Genomic DNA, 14,700 nt, shown 5'->3' with positions numbered 1-14,700 from the left:
TTCCCCAATAAACGGGCTATCAGTCTTGGTTTGTCTGAATGCTGTTGCCTGCATTGTCTGTGGGGAGGGAGGGTAAAGGCAGATGGGGATACAGGTAGTGAACAGAGGGGTCCTGCCCCACCTGGCTCCCTGTAATTAGGTATCCATGCGGGAGCACCAGCTCCTTTGAGATGCCAGAGGGTCACTTGTAGACCTGTTACCCATGACCTCTTAGGAGGCTGAGGACTGCTCATGCCCAGAGGTCCAAAGGGAAGGTGGGGTGTGAACCTGAATAGAACGCACAGCGGTCTATGCAGTCTAGAGGGATGGGGACACACAGGATGCCCAGCTGGGAAGCTTTGGGAACCACGTATGCCCACTAGCTAGGGCAAAGCAAGACCTAATCTGACAACTAACAGATGCTGGAAATGAAGGCTGTCTTGGCCATGACAAATAGAACCCATATACCCCGCAATGACTTGGTTCAACAGTTCACTTTTGTCTTACACCTGCTGCAGGTGAGACCAGGAGAACAATGGCACAGTAATCATGGCCATCATTGGGTGCTCAAATGTCCCAGGTGCTGTGGTCAGCATTCATTGTCTCAATCCTCCAAAAACTCTGTGTTATACCATTTTTCAGAGAAGGACCCTGGACCACAGGGTCTAGAGCAATCAGGATTTGAAGGCAGGTGATCAGAGCCACACTGCCCAACTTCTCCCACTTACAGGTTTGTGGAAAGGCTTTTTAAAAACCCCTCTTCCTGAGGTAGGTGTGAGACACGTTATCTACTCAGTGCGTTCCAATCAATAGAGACTATAGAGAACATATTTGGAGAGCCAGCACAGTCCCTGCCTCCAGTCGTGACACAGGTGGGAAAACTGAGTCAAGAAATGAGACCTTTGGCTCAGGTCATGATTCCCAGGGTCCTGGGATCCAGCCCACTGGGGAAATCTCTGCTCAGCAGGGAGCCTGCTTCCTCCACTCTCTCTCCCTGCCTCTCTGCCTATTTGTGATCTGTCTGTAGTAAGTAAATAAAATATATATTTAAAAAAAGTGAGACCTAGGCTTGCTGGAGTTAACTCCACAGCAGTCTCCTCACTTTCATTCTCATTGTGGTGAGGCTGCCGTGGAATTTCAGTTCTGTCACCTCCAGCCAATGTCTTCACTTCTCTGAGCCTGACAATCTTGACAGAGCTGTTGTAATGCATAAGGGAGATGCTGAGGTAGTAAAAAATCATGATGAAACAAGTGGGCTCTGGAGTGCTCGAGCAAGTCTCATCTCTACGCACCCACGAGTCTCTTCTGTAGAATTAGGAAGGTCAATAACCTATTTGATAGGATGGAGGTATGGATTTTTTTAAAGTTTTATTTATTTATCTTGGAGAGGGGCTGGGGTGGGGGTAGAGAGAGAGGATGCGCAGATTCTGACGCAGAGCTCCATCTCACAACCCTAAGTTCACGACCTCAGCCAAAACCAAGTGTCTGGATGCTTAACCAACAGCACCATCCAGGTGCCTCGGAGATATGGGTTTCATGAGATGTTCCATACAAATCCCTCTTCACAGGTCCCTGCATATAGCAAATATTCAAAACGTGAAGACTGTTGGCAGCCTGTATAATAATGGGGAGGGATTTACACAGAAAAAGAGAAAACCTTGGAGAATGAAATAGAGGCAAATAAGGGATAACGTTAGTTATTGGGAAGCAAACCTGTTATTCATTGCACTGTCTTTTCAAATTTTCCGAAAGATTTAAAAAACTTAAGTTTTGGAGGAACAACCTTGTCATGTTCCTCTATATTTAGAATCAATTTAAATGTAGGACAAATATGCATAAATGAAAAGCAAACAAACTCAAACCAAATTTAGAGACTCTTCCTTACACCTTTCCTCACAAGTACCCTCTAGGTACTCTCCAGCACCAGGAGCACCACTTTGAGGCCCTCAGATCCCTTCTCTCCCCTTATGTTAATGTGTTAAGCTCTCCAGGAAATTTTTAGACTTGGGCTCAGGGATGGGGAAATAGTGATCCCCAAGCTGTTTGAGGAAAAAGCTGGTCTGTGATGATGAAAAGGAAAAGGAAAATTTGTATCTTCATGACCCAAGTCCCCAAGTATCTAGAGCCCTCAGGACCACTGGCTCTTCTACAAAAGTGTGACTTGGGGGAGAAGTTGTTTTCACCAACATTTACTCCATCACTCAGCCAAGACTGATATGGGTGAGTTGGTTCCAGAATCATCCAGATTAGGAGTCCTATAATCAAGCTATTCCAGCTCCTTTTGCCACATTTTTATGTACAATGTCCCTATATTTCTGCATTTTGGAATTCACTGATGAAAAAGGAGCCTATTCTGTAAAATCAGGAATGGACTCAGGTGAGAGATGTTCCCAAAACTCAACTAAGAGCTCCCCTACTCCTTTTACAGACTGGGAAGATAGGTAGGGATGGAGGACTGGCTAGTTACTAGGCTACTCAGGAATCAGAACTAAGCCAAGAATAGGTTGTGGGAGGCTGGAGGAGCACTGAAAAGCCTCCTTAAAACATCAACAACATCAATTTATCCACACCAAGCACCAGTTGCATTACATAACCTCATTTTAATAGCACCTCTACTGAAGTTAGCGTTATGATTTTCTTTTCTTAAAAACTTAATTTTTTATAGTCATCCAGGGATGACTGGGTGACTCAGTCAGTTGGACATCTGTTTGGCTCCGGTCATGATCCCAAAATCCTGAGGCTGGGTCCCACATCGGGCTCCCTCCTTGGTGGGGAATCTGCTTCTTCCTCTTGGCCCCTCTCCCCTGCTTGTGCTCTCTCTCAAATACAGTTTTAAGAAAAAAAAAAAAAAAAGGAATCTCCATACCCAAGGTGAGGTTCGAACTCACAATCCTGAGATCAAGAGTCACGTGCTCCACCAACTGAGCCAGCTACGTGCCCCAATTTTATGCTTTTCCTAAAGATCTGGTGGAGCACCTGGTTCCAATCCTCAGGTACTCTGACCCTAAAGTCAGAGCCCCTCACTGAGGGTATCATTGATACCCCCCATTGATTGTGGTATCAATCAGTGATACCACACCAATTCTAGCTGCCTGACCTCACCTCAACCAGGCCTCCCCATTTATAGATGTATCCAAAAATCTCTAAGTTTATTCTAGCTCTACTATTGTAGAACAGTCTCCAACACTGTTAAGAGGTGCCTTTATTAATCCAGATAACAAGGAGAAATAAAAAGGGGTCATATCACTTTAAAAGAGGATTTTCATTACCACTACTTGGTATAAGACACAAACAAGGTGACCAATAGGAAGTTACCAAGGTAACTGCAGATGACTATTCAAATTCGCTATATCTAAGAGTGGTCTGAGGGATCCCCTCACCCAGGGATTTAGAGATGCTCCTTCTTGGGAGAGGCCCTGGTCTTGGGAAGGGCAGCCAAAACTTCCTCAGAGCGACCAAGGCCAGCTGTGTACAGAGTGGCCAAATGCTGCGGTGGCCAAATGAGGCTTTCGGGAGAGAAAGAGACTGGGGTTTTAGGGGATTTGGGACCATGCAGTGAGGCGTTTTCCGAAAGGGGAGGAGCATTTTTAGATGTCGCTTTTTCTTAACTGACTCTCTTTTAAAGGCTACATGCAGGAGTAGCTGCCCGGGGAAGTGCGGGGCTAGGGGTACGGGGAGCGCTTCTAGGCATCAGGCAAAGAGAAACCAAAGGCAAGTCGTGAGTCAAGACCAGAAGTGCACCACCAGCCTTGCGTAAGGGTCTTCTGTAATCTGGGGGCAGTTCTGCGGCGGTCCCCGATCTTATTCTACCTCCGCACCAAATCCTACAGGGCGGTGAAATGCCGGAGTCGGGCTTTGGCGAGTGTCACTCCGCGTTTCTTTCGCGCCTTACGGCTGGGGGTGGTAAGAAAATGAAGAAAGAGTTGTTAACTTTCCCATCCCTGCTATCCGAAACGGGAAAGGCGGTATTAGGGACCAGTGGGGCTCGTCCACTCCTCCCCCACTCTGGTGCTGCCTGGAGGCAGCGGCGCCAACCCTCCCCAAAAGGGCGCTCGCGGGCCCGGGTCCCGCGCTCGCCGCTCCCGGGGGAAGCCGCGTTGCCAGGTTGGGTTTAACGCCTCCGCCCGCGCGCAGATTGTCCGGGGCTGAAGGCGCCACCTCCGGCGCTCAGGCGCGAGCCGCCCCTCCCTCGCGGCAGTCTTCCCTCTCCTCTTGGCCCTCCCTCCGCACCCCTACAGCCACCCCCTCGCCTCCACCCGGACCACGCGCTTACCCCTGCAGGCGCCAGGCGAGGCGCTGACTGTGGGTCGCTATTCCGGCCGCGGCCACTGCCGCCGCAGAACCAGCACCGCGTTCCTGGGCCGAAGCCGGCGGGGAGGCAGGATGCAGCCGTGCGGAGGCGCCGCGGCGGGACGCCGAGCCTTCGACCGCATCTGCCCCAACAGGATGCTGGAGCTGGGGGGCCGGCCTTTCGTCAAGCCCGGGAAGCTAGAGAGGAAGGTGGGGCCGCGCGCCGGTGCCAGGCAGGGTCCGCACGCTCCGGGGCCCGAAGGCTGACCCATGCTCACGGTTTTTGTGTTCGGCTAGTTCGCCCCTCCGCGGAAGTTCTTTCCTGGTTGCAGCGGCAGCAGCCCAGTGGCGATATACGAAGATCCCCGGGACGCGGAGCCCGCGGCGCTGCCAGGTGAGCCTGGCGGCTCCCGCGCGATCCCTCGGGTTCCCGGCGCCGGGTGGGTAGCGCACGCGCGGCTCAGATGAACTTTTTTCCCCGGGGCTCCAATGTCCTGACGGGAGGCCAGTGGCGAGCTCTGGCGGAGAGACTCAGGGCCCGCCTCCTGCGTGTCTCCGGTTCTCCCCGCGCAGCCCTCACCACCATAGACCTGCAGGACCTCGCCGACTGCTCCTCGCTACTCGGGTCCGACGCGCCGCCTAGTGGTGACTTGACCGATTCGCAGGTATCTCCCCCTAACTCCCGGAGCCCGGCTGCCTCCAACAGCCCAAATTCCGACTGGGGACTCCGGGGTTCCTTTCCGCAGAGGCTCATCTTGGGCTGGCGCGCAGGCAGATTTAGCTAGTGGGGGCAGACGTCGTGCCGGAATCTCAGCCCTGAGGATCGGAACTTCTTCCCTCCTGGTCTGTGGCGTCAGCGGTATTCTCAGAGCTGTTCTGACCAATTTGGGACAGAGGGGCTCACCAGGAGGATTTTCCTCCAGGGAAGGGGTCTCCGGTTCCCTCCCCCCCCCTCTATTTCCTGGAGCTGTGACAAAGCAATCTGGAGACTGAGCACGGAGGAGCCAGGCCAGTAGGTGGGAGCAAAATGGAGCGCAGGGCACCTGCTACTTGTCCTGCTCCCAACATCCCTGCCCGGCCGTTCACTAACAATTTTCATTCCCTGGTATCAAAGGAGTGTGAAGATCGACGGGTAACTACTCCATGAAGACTGGAAAAGACGAATAGCGTTTACATTTAGAGGAAGAGGGACGAAGGACAAAGAACTCTGGAAGAGATCTGACAGCAAACGTTCCTCTCTGCAGAGATGGCTCTTCAGCATTTGGGCACTTTAAAAAAGTCATTTTCTCCCCCTGCAAAGGTTCATGTCACTTACCCTCATGGGGCAAAGAGGTATTTGACTTTTTCTTTTCCTTAAAAGCTGATTTCCCTACTCCCACCCCACTTATACCACTTGCAAGGGCTGACACTCCCCAGGTTGATGAAGGAACCTCCCAGCATTGGTGTCTGGGTTGCCAGAAGCCTGCCTGGCAATCGATGGCCATTGATTGGACGTGAAGTGCCCAGAAGGACAGGAGGTCTTAGCTAGATGCAACCTACAGGAGGAGTGACAGTTCCAGCTTCCTGGCAGGAGGTCCTGGGGGGCATGGGTCCATGGGGGAAACGTCCAGCACTGAAGACTCCAGAAGATATGACCACCTCGGAGAACTGAGATTGGTGGAAGAACACCGCCTACCAGAGTTCCCCCAAGTGCCTTTAGAATTGGGTAAGAGCCCAGATGGAGTCAGGGGAGGTGGCCACAGAAAGCAGAGAGTGGGTAAGGCAAGGGATGAGAGTGGGCATTGCCCTGTAGAGGCTGGTTTGTTTTTCTCTTTAGATCTGGATGCTCAAATAAGGAAAGACAGTGCTTGAGCATCTTTCAACCGACCCAGAGGCCCATTCACTGTCTTACTCCAACATGTTTATTTTACAAGTCATGAAAACCATGCAGGCTTTTCTTGAATTTTTGCTCAAGAATTTAGAAATTAAATTTCACATCATGTTCTGTATTAGCCCCCCCCCCCCCTTTTTTGGCTGCCATTGTGGTTTGGAAAAATCCCAGATTTTTAAATCTAATTGGGAAGGTAGGATTCAAAGTTTAGGATTCAAAGCATAGAGCTCATGTGAGATGGCCCAAGAGGTCCAGGACTTTTCCTGGGGAGAGACACAGCTGGTAGAAAGGGAAAGACATCCCTTAGAGGAAGATCCCTGACCAGTGTGCGCTCAGGTCAAATTTCCTAGCCTCCTTCCTGCTGGGTAAGATGAGCCCAGAGGAAGCACTTGAGAAGTGTTCTTTTGAGGTCCAGAATGAGCCAAGGACCTGGGATAGCATGGGAGGAAGCATTTCCTGGGCCCCAGTTCCTGACTTAGCCTCAAGCCTCCTCATGGTAAGGGCTTTGGCTGAATCTCTATTAAGAGGAAGACTTTTCAGCCCTTGGAAAATGAGTCTTGTTTCTGGGTCCTTCAACCAGGGCAGAACTTGTGCTTCAGAATTTGCTTTGGCCCTTTCTAAGCTCCTTCCACCCTTATACCCTCAGTTCCCAACTAGTGCTTGAGGCCTCCTAGACTGAAGCTCCAGGAAAGCTAATACGTGTACTTTCTTCAAGGTTAGGGTCAGAGTAAGTTCCTCTTCTCAGCAATATTTGAAAAGTGGAGAAGGGCTTCGGGGAAATAAGTATGAGTAACACAAAGGAATCAACAATAGTGGAAGCAGTAGAATAGGCATTTCTGATGGGCATATTGGATGCATTCCCCCACACCATATGCCTCGAGAAATTTCTTTCCTCTTCCCCAGTGCTGTCTTCATTGGAAGACGGGCTTTCCTTAAAAAAGAGATAAACGCTAGAGGCAATGAGGTATGGAGGAAAGAAGATTGAAATAGTCACCATCCTTCTAGGAGCCCCAATTCTTAGTTGGGTGACTTTAGGCAATTCACTTTCTCTAAGCTTCAGATTCTTCATCAAACGGGGAGGGATCACTTCCTGGGCCCTCCGTGCTTCCTACATTGGGTGAGAATTAACATAGGAACTCTGCGTAAAAGAGTTTTGTCAACTCTAAATGTCCACGAATTAAGAGAATACGAGGGCCTCCCACTGTCTCCCTCGGCATCACACAGCCAGGCACACTGCGGGAACCTAGGAAGAGCGTCCAGTTCAAGAGATGGGAGGTGCCTCCCACCGTACCGAAAAAGTGGACTCTGACTTGCTGAGAAACAGAAGAGCAATAAGGGTCCACGCTTGCTGCCCACTGAACAGAAGCACTTTCCATAGCACGCCTGCTCCCTCATCATAGCCTACCCTTTCCCTCCCTGTTTGGGGAGAAGGTGGCTTGGCTGCGACTGAGCCTCGGCCGGATACACGGTCTTACGTTATTTCTTTGGACGCCCCTGCACGCCGTCAGGTCTTGGGAGGGAAATCCGAGCGGGCGCACACCTGTTCCCTTACCTTAGGGCACGGCTTTGGCGTGTTGGAGGTAAGTTGAACGAGAGGTTCAGCGGGAGCTGGAGGAACGCCTCGGGCTTCACGTGAGGAGGCAGCTGGTTGGCTGGTGGCGGGCCAATGAGGCGGCGCGGGGACTGCGGGCGGCCGGCTGCCGGGCGCCCGGCCACTACGCTGAGCGCAGGAGGACTCCCGCCGCAAACACAGCTCCGCACAGTTTCGGCGCTCTTCGGGATCGCCGGGGACCCGGCCCTTGCTACGACTGTTCCGCTCCTCACCATTGCAATGCAAGCCTGCTGGGTTCCAAGCCTGGGATGGGGCTTTGATTTTCAGGTAGGAGGCTCGGTTGCGGAACTACGGTGTGTGCACACCTGCTGCCAGGCCCGGGAGGGCGACCGTCGGCCTGGGGAGCGCTTCAGACCTGTTGGACTCGACGTTAACTATTTTACACCTCTGGCTTATTTCAGAACCATTCTCTGCAGACGGCAGCGGACTTCGATCTGCAGGATTTCAGAGACACAGTGGACAGTCTCATTGCAGGCAAGTGCTGTCTCCTTGCAGTTAAGTAAAGGGAGGCGGGGACGTTCCCCACTCCGCAAATCAAACTAGTTCAGACTTCGATTTCGTGGTCGCGTAGGTGGTAAACGCAGCACCTGTCAACATCGTCAGTAACTCGCCAGTGGGTCCGGCTCTTCCATAAATATGAGACAACACCCTTTCTAATGGAGATGAATCGCTAAATTTATAGCGCTTTCCCAGTCTAACGCTTTGAGTTCTCCGAGAGGGAGCCCTACTCTGTGATGCTGTCAAGGAGAGGTTGGGGGACGGGCGTGTAAAGAACGGCGGAGCTGTGTGACTTGGGGCAGGCTTGCCGAGGCCGCCATGGAGTCTGAATTCAGATAAACTCGATAGGCATATATGGAGCGCCTGCTGTGTATGAAGAAGATATCAAAAAGAGCCTGGGAAAAAGTAGGGATTGCAGAGTGAGGGGTGCTTCCCTTAAGTCTTTACGTAAACCCTACACCCGGCGAGGCAGGCGTGGCATTGGGTCTCTGTAGCTAGCCAGGCACGAGTCTGAGGCGGCAAACCTAGCTCCCACTCTTCCTCAGACTCATCCTCTTTGATGTCGCCTCCTCTGGCCGGTGGAGACTTCCCCTTCTCTCCTTGCGACGTATTGCCATTTGGGCCCTGTCTCTCTCCGCCGCTGGACCCAAGGGCCCTGCAGTCACCGCCGCTGCGCCCTCCGGACGTGCCCCCGCCTGAGCAGTACTGGAAGGAGGTGGCCGACCAGAACCAGAGGGCATTGGGGGACGCACTCGTTGAGAATAACCAAGTAGGGGCACTGGGCTGGCCGCCAAGAATCCTGGGTTGGGGATAGGGTATGGAGCTCTGGGTGGAAATGGGGGTTGCCGGAGCGGGATTGTGCCCGGGTGTAAGTCCCAACCAGTGGACAGACCAGTGCTTCACGTACTCCAGTGGCTCTCCTGTTTACAGCCTTAGTAAGTGGGAATAATCCTGCCCGACCAGATTGATTTTTTATTTTATTTTGTCAGAGAGAGAGAAAGAGAGAACAGGCAGAGTGGAAGGCAGAGGCAGAGGGAGAAGCAGGCTTCCCGCTAAGCAAGGAGTCCGATGCGGGACTCGATCCGAAGACGCTGAGATCATGACCTGAGCCGAAGGCAGCCGCTTAACCAACTGAGCCACCCAGGCGTCCCCAGATTGATTTTTAATAAGGACACCAGTATTTACCGAAGGCTTTATACGCCTGGTATTGTGCTTATCGATTTACTTTTTCTTCTAATACTTACAACCACTGAATAAGATACCCTTACTACCCCATGTTACAGGTTATGAAACTGAGGTATAGGAAGATTGAACTTCAGAGGCAGACCCTGTATCTGCTTCTTGCCCAAGTCCGTACTCTTCACCACCATGCTACACTGAAGATTGAGATACGTTTTGTCTAAGTGATTTGTAAAAACAAAGGGCAACCAAACAAACGTTGTTATTCCCACCATTGCAAGTGCCCTTGGGTCTCCAGTTCCAGATTAGATATTAGGATCCTGGTATAACTCATGCAAGTATACAGATGAGACCGACCACGGTGGCCTACCTCATAACGTTTGGGTCTCCTTCTGCAGCTGCACGTGACACTGACCCAGAAACAGGAGGAGATCGCCTCGCTCAAAGAGCGGAACGTGCAACTGAAGGAACTTGCCAGTCGGACCCGGCACCTGGCCTCGGTGCTGGATGTAAGTGGGGTGCGGGCGTGTGGGACACTGCGGGACGTCGGAAATGTTCCTATGAAGCTCCCACCCTGTTCCCAGAATTGGGACCCAGGGCCGTTGAGAGAAGGACGGTGGCTGCTGAGAGCTCGCTGAGCCACCTGCAGCCGGCATCTAAGCCCGCGGAGTTCGAGAGGAGCCCGGGTCTGCTTTGCACGCCCAGTGCGCGGGGAGTCCAGCCGGCCCCAGCTTGGCTCTCCTCCCCATCTTTTGTAGAAGCTGATGATCACGCAGTCCCGGGATCGTGGAACGACAGCCGAGCCCTTCCTGCTCAAGGCGACAGCCAAAAGGAGCCTGGAGGAGTTGTTCAGTGCTACCGGGCAGGATTGCGCGGAAGTGGACGCCATCCTGAGGGAGATTTCCGAGCGCTGCGATGAAGCGCTGCAGAGCCGCGACCCCAAGCGCCTCCGGCTACAGCCGGAGCCCGCGAAGAGCGAAGGCAAGCCGGGGCACCTGCACGGCAGCTTCCGGGGGTTGCGCACAGACTGCAGCCGGAGCGCGCTCAACTTGAGCCACAGTGAGTTGGAAGAAGGCGGCTCCTTCAGCACTCCCATCCGCAGCCACAGCACCATCCGCACCCTCGCTTTCCCCCAGGGCAATGCCTTCACCATTCGGACAGCCAACGGGGGTTACAAATTCCGCTGGGTCCCCAGTTGAGCTGGGTTGTGGTGGCCCCAAACACTGCCCTGTATCCGAACTGAAGCGCCTGAAGGTTAAGTGGGAGTAGCTGCAACGTTTTCCTGAACCTGGCTTCTCAGAAGAGCTCCCCCTGCTGGGCGAACGCCACTCTGAAACTTTTCAGGAACCAAAAAAAGGTCTAGATAATGATGTACTTGTGAAGTCCTGGTATAAAATACTGTATATTCCTTCCCCTTTCACTGTGTGTGTGTGTGTGTGTGTGTGTGTGTGTGTGTGTGTAAACGTGTGTGTGTGTGTGTGTGTGTGTAAACACACATAATATCAATTTTCAAGGTTATTTTTAAGAGCTTTGAATGATAGACTTTTAGAACGAGAAGGACTTAAAATGTACTTAGCTATTTTATAATTATATAATCCCCTACTTTTATAAGAAGGAAAAGTAGGCTCGAAGAGATTAAGTAATTTTCCATAAGCAGCAGCATTTATTGGGAATTTCCAGTCTTTCTCACTAGTTATTTAAAGATCGTAGGTCCAGAAGCCAGGTTTCTGAGTGAATGCTTCATTACATCACGCAACTTTCTCTGGTCCTAAGGACCCTTAATTATCTTACTTTTGAAAGCTTTTGTTCTGGCTGGAAGAATAAAAAGTTAGGAGAGAAGCCAACATACTTGCTTTCGGGCAACAAAGTAGAGAAAAATGTAGACGCTCAGAGGAAATGGGCTATCTACAAAATAGGTACTAAATACATTTGTTTGTAATGATCATTCATATAATTTTGTAAGATTTATGGCATACATTTATATTAATTATAGTTTATATGTCTGAACAGAAGAATCACACAGAAAGCAAACTTGGTTAATAAAAAATATAAGTTTTAAGAAAATGGCATGTTTCACATGAAAAAGAATATATATTTTTATGTGTGTGTGTGTGTGTGCGCATGTGTGCGTGTCTGTGCATGCGAGCATGTGCAGGTGCACATGCACATGTACCAGAAACAAAGTGTGGAAATATTGGTAAACCTATTTGAATTCCATAGATAAAACTGTGGTGCACATTCATGTCATATATTTCTACGGCTGATCTTCTAAGAAAAACTTACACATTATTTAGTGCCTTCACTTTGACTTTTTTTCTCTTTCCTTTTGTGTGTGTGTGTGTGTGTGTGTGTGTGTGTGTTTTCTAGTCTATTGTGAAATTATGTGACTGGCATATATATGTCAAATAGTGATTTTTCCCAACCTTCCCATTTCTCAACACAAGAGTTATTTCTTTCTGTGTCCTCAGCGTGGGCAAGTTTCCAAGCCTGTTACCTCACATTGCTCGTTCTGCCATCTAAGTGGTGATATCAGGTAACAGGGGAGCTGGGCAGGGTGGCAGAACCCGCTCCTCCAGTTTGTCCTATGTACTGTTATCTGTATTTAGGAGAAAAAAAAGTGATAAAATAGACCACATTTCCTCATATTTTGTCTAACAAATTGACTAAAAGTACACTGAACAGTTGAAAATTATTTTCATCAGCTTATATATAAAATTACTGAAGTTCAGGCTCAAAAAAACCAAAAACAACAAACAAACAAAGACCCTTAACTTGTCCTGAGCAACAATCCACAGAAAGAGACTGACAAATGACAAGCAGGCAGCCCCTCTCCTTTTTTCCCAATACACGGACAACGGAGACTTTTTGGGTTAGGGCTGAAAGTCAAGGGGTTGGTGCCTGAGGGATATAACTCTTCATTAATCTCAAAGCTGTGGGGGAAACCAACAGTAGTTTCTATTTGCACGGAAGGCAGTAACTCCTGCAGTATAAGCTCTTCTAAAAATATACTTACAAGAGGTGTGCCTGGGTGGCTCAGTTAGGTGTCTGCCTTTCGATCAGGTCATGATCCCAGGGTTCTGGGATTGAGCCCAGAGTAGAGCATTGGGCTCTCTGCTCAGCGGGGAAGCTGCTTCTCCCTCTTCCTCTGCCTGCCACTCTCCCTGCTTGTGCTTTCTCTTTCTGTCTCTGTTAAATAAATAAAATCTTTAAAAAAAAAATACAAGAGTCAGAGGCCTTGTGATGGATGCTATAACCTTATTATACTGTAGTTTTAAAATTTTTCCTTTTTCCAGCAGGGCTCTGTAGCTCAGGGGTTAGAGCACTGGTCTCGTAAAATTTTTCCTTTTTCCTTTTCTTTTTTTTTTGGAGTTATTTTTTTGAGGAAATGAAAAACTTTAAACACTATGATAGATTAAATTGCTATTAATCTTTGTAAATATTACTTTTATGTAAGTGAATCTCATCAACCTATTGCAAATCTTAAATTTCAGTTAATTCCAAAGGAAATAATATTATTGCTCAATTTTTAAAACAGAACACAGTGTGGCTTTTGTTAACAGATGAATATGCTATTTGGTTTGACATACAGTATAGATGGTAAACGTGTGCCCATCATCACAGTGGCGGGGACTTGCATACTTGCTGCAAAGTCAAAACTAGTCCAATACATCCTTTGATGCCTCATGCTCATAATTTGGTGTGAATAAAAGGTCATAAAGCTATGATCGAAATTAAGGCATCTTCTCCTTGTGAATATTAATAACATTTGAAAAAATATAATAAGAAAAAACCTACTGTAGACTGGCTTTCACCATTCACTGTACTAGGTGGCAGGAATTGGTGGGAGGGAGATGTTTCTAAATGTCACTAGATGTCATAGCTGTCATCTTCCTCACAAACCTAGGTCAATTTAGTGTCACTGGAGGTTAGAGTACATAGAATAGAACAGAGAAGGGAGTGAGAGAGAATTTAATCTTTCCCTAAATTAGCAAATCATCTATTCCAAAGTAATACACATAAAGAGTTACTTCTAAACAGAAAGGTTTGATCTTTTTAAAAAGATTTATTTATTTTTATTTTAGAGAGTGAGAAACAGAGAGAGCAGGGGTGGGGGCCAGAGGGAGCAGGAGAGAGAGAATCCTCAAGCAGGTTCCCCAATGAGTGTGGAGGACCAGGACCAGGATCCTGACCTGAGCCCAAATCAAGAGCCGGACGCTTAACTGACGGAGCCACTGCAGTGCCCCAAAAAGGTTTAATCTTAGTGTCTCCATCTTCCCTACAAACATACATACATACATTTATTTATTTATTATTTACTATTTATTTATTTATAAAATATTTTATTTATTTGACAGACGCACAGCCAGAGAGGGAACACAAGCGGGGGTGGGGGTAGGGGGGTGGTAGAGGGAGAAGCAGGCTTCCCGCTGAGCAGGGAGCATGATGTGGGGCTCCATCCCAGGACCCTGAGATCATGACCTGAGCCCAAGGCAGATGGGCAGATGCTTAAGGACTGAGCCACCCAGGCATCCCATTCCCTACAAATCTTTAGATTTTACAAAAATATTTATATAAGAATGTGTAAAATAAGAGCATAAGATCTCAGAAAACAAGAAAGCCTGATGTAATTAATGTAAAATGAGCCTTGAAAATTGTTTGTATTTCTTTAATCTCTAACGGCTGAACCAGGAAAGGAATTTAAGCAAGCGTGAATGTGGATACCACATTCCATTCTCATTTATATATTTACATTAAAAGTACATTATTTTCCCTTTGTAACAGTATATATTATACCATAGCAGTGATACATATTTGTTGTAGAAATGAAAAATAAATCTCCCATTTAATAATTCACCAATTTAATCAGTGTATACTGGATACTTCCTGTGTGCTAGGTGTTGGGTATACGTTGGTAAATACAGCAGGTGTAGGAAGCTAGGGAATGAGACAAATAATAACCTGCAAACACATAAATCTGTAATTTAAAATTGGGAGAGGTACCTATCAGAGATAGAGAAAAACAGTGGAAAATCCATTTACATAAGGGAACCCGGGGACTTCGCCTTACGGGAAGAAATTTTAAGTAGTAAATTTGAAATTTTATCAAAGCAATACACGCACGGTTAAGAAATAAAATAACAGGGGGCGCCTGGGTCAGTGGGTTAAGCCTCTGCCTTTAGCTCAGGTCATGATCAGGTCCTGGGATTGAGATGGAGATCTCACTGGCTCTCTGATCAGCAGGGAGCCTGCTTCCCCCTCTCTCTCTGCCTGC

The 14,700-nt window shown here is 48.8% G+C and overlaps 1 protein-coding gene across 1 annotated transcript; it reads left to right on the top strand.

Moving 5' to 3' along the window:
• The first annotated feature begins 4,362 nt into the window (after positions 1-4,362).
• Positions 4,363-10,864, top strand: MCIDAS (multiciliate differentiation and DNA synthesis associated cell cycle protein). The gene is made up of 7 exons (XM_059416623.1): positions 4,363-4,479; positions 4,567-4,663; positions 4,843-4,934; positions 8,153-8,225; positions 8,795-9,018; positions 9,827-9,937; positions 10,187-10,864. The coding sequence occupies exons 1-7, from the start codon at positions 4,363-4,365 to the stop codon at positions 10,625-10,627; spliced, it is 1,155 nt and encodes a 384-aa protein (XP_059272606.1). The 3' UTR covers positions 10,628-10,864.
• Positions 10,865-14,700: the final 3,836 nt, after the last annotated feature.

Source organism: Mustela nigripes, chromosome 12, assembly GCF_022355385.1.
Source record: "Mustela nigripes isolate SB6536 chromosome 12, MUSNIG.SB6536, whole genome shotgun sequence".
Taxonomy (NCBI): domain Eukaryota; kingdom Metazoa; phylum Chordata; class Mammalia; order Carnivora; family Mustelidae; genus Mustela; species Mustela nigripes.
This window is presented reverse-complemented; position numbering and strand designations above follow the sequence as displayed.

Coding starts and splice junctions, on each gene's coding strand:
- MCIDAS (XM_059416623.1), top strand. CDS start 4,363: ATGCAGCCGTGCGGAGGCGCCGCGGCGGGACGCCGAGCCTTCGACCGC. Junction 4,935..8,152: donor GTGACTTGACCGATTCGCAG/GTATCTCCCCCT, acceptor GGCTTATTTCAG/AACCATTCTCTGCAGACGGC. Junction 8,226..8,794: donor AGTGGACAGTCTCATTGCAG/GCAAGTGCTGTC, acceptor ACTCTTCCTCAG/ACTCATCCTCTTTGATGTCG.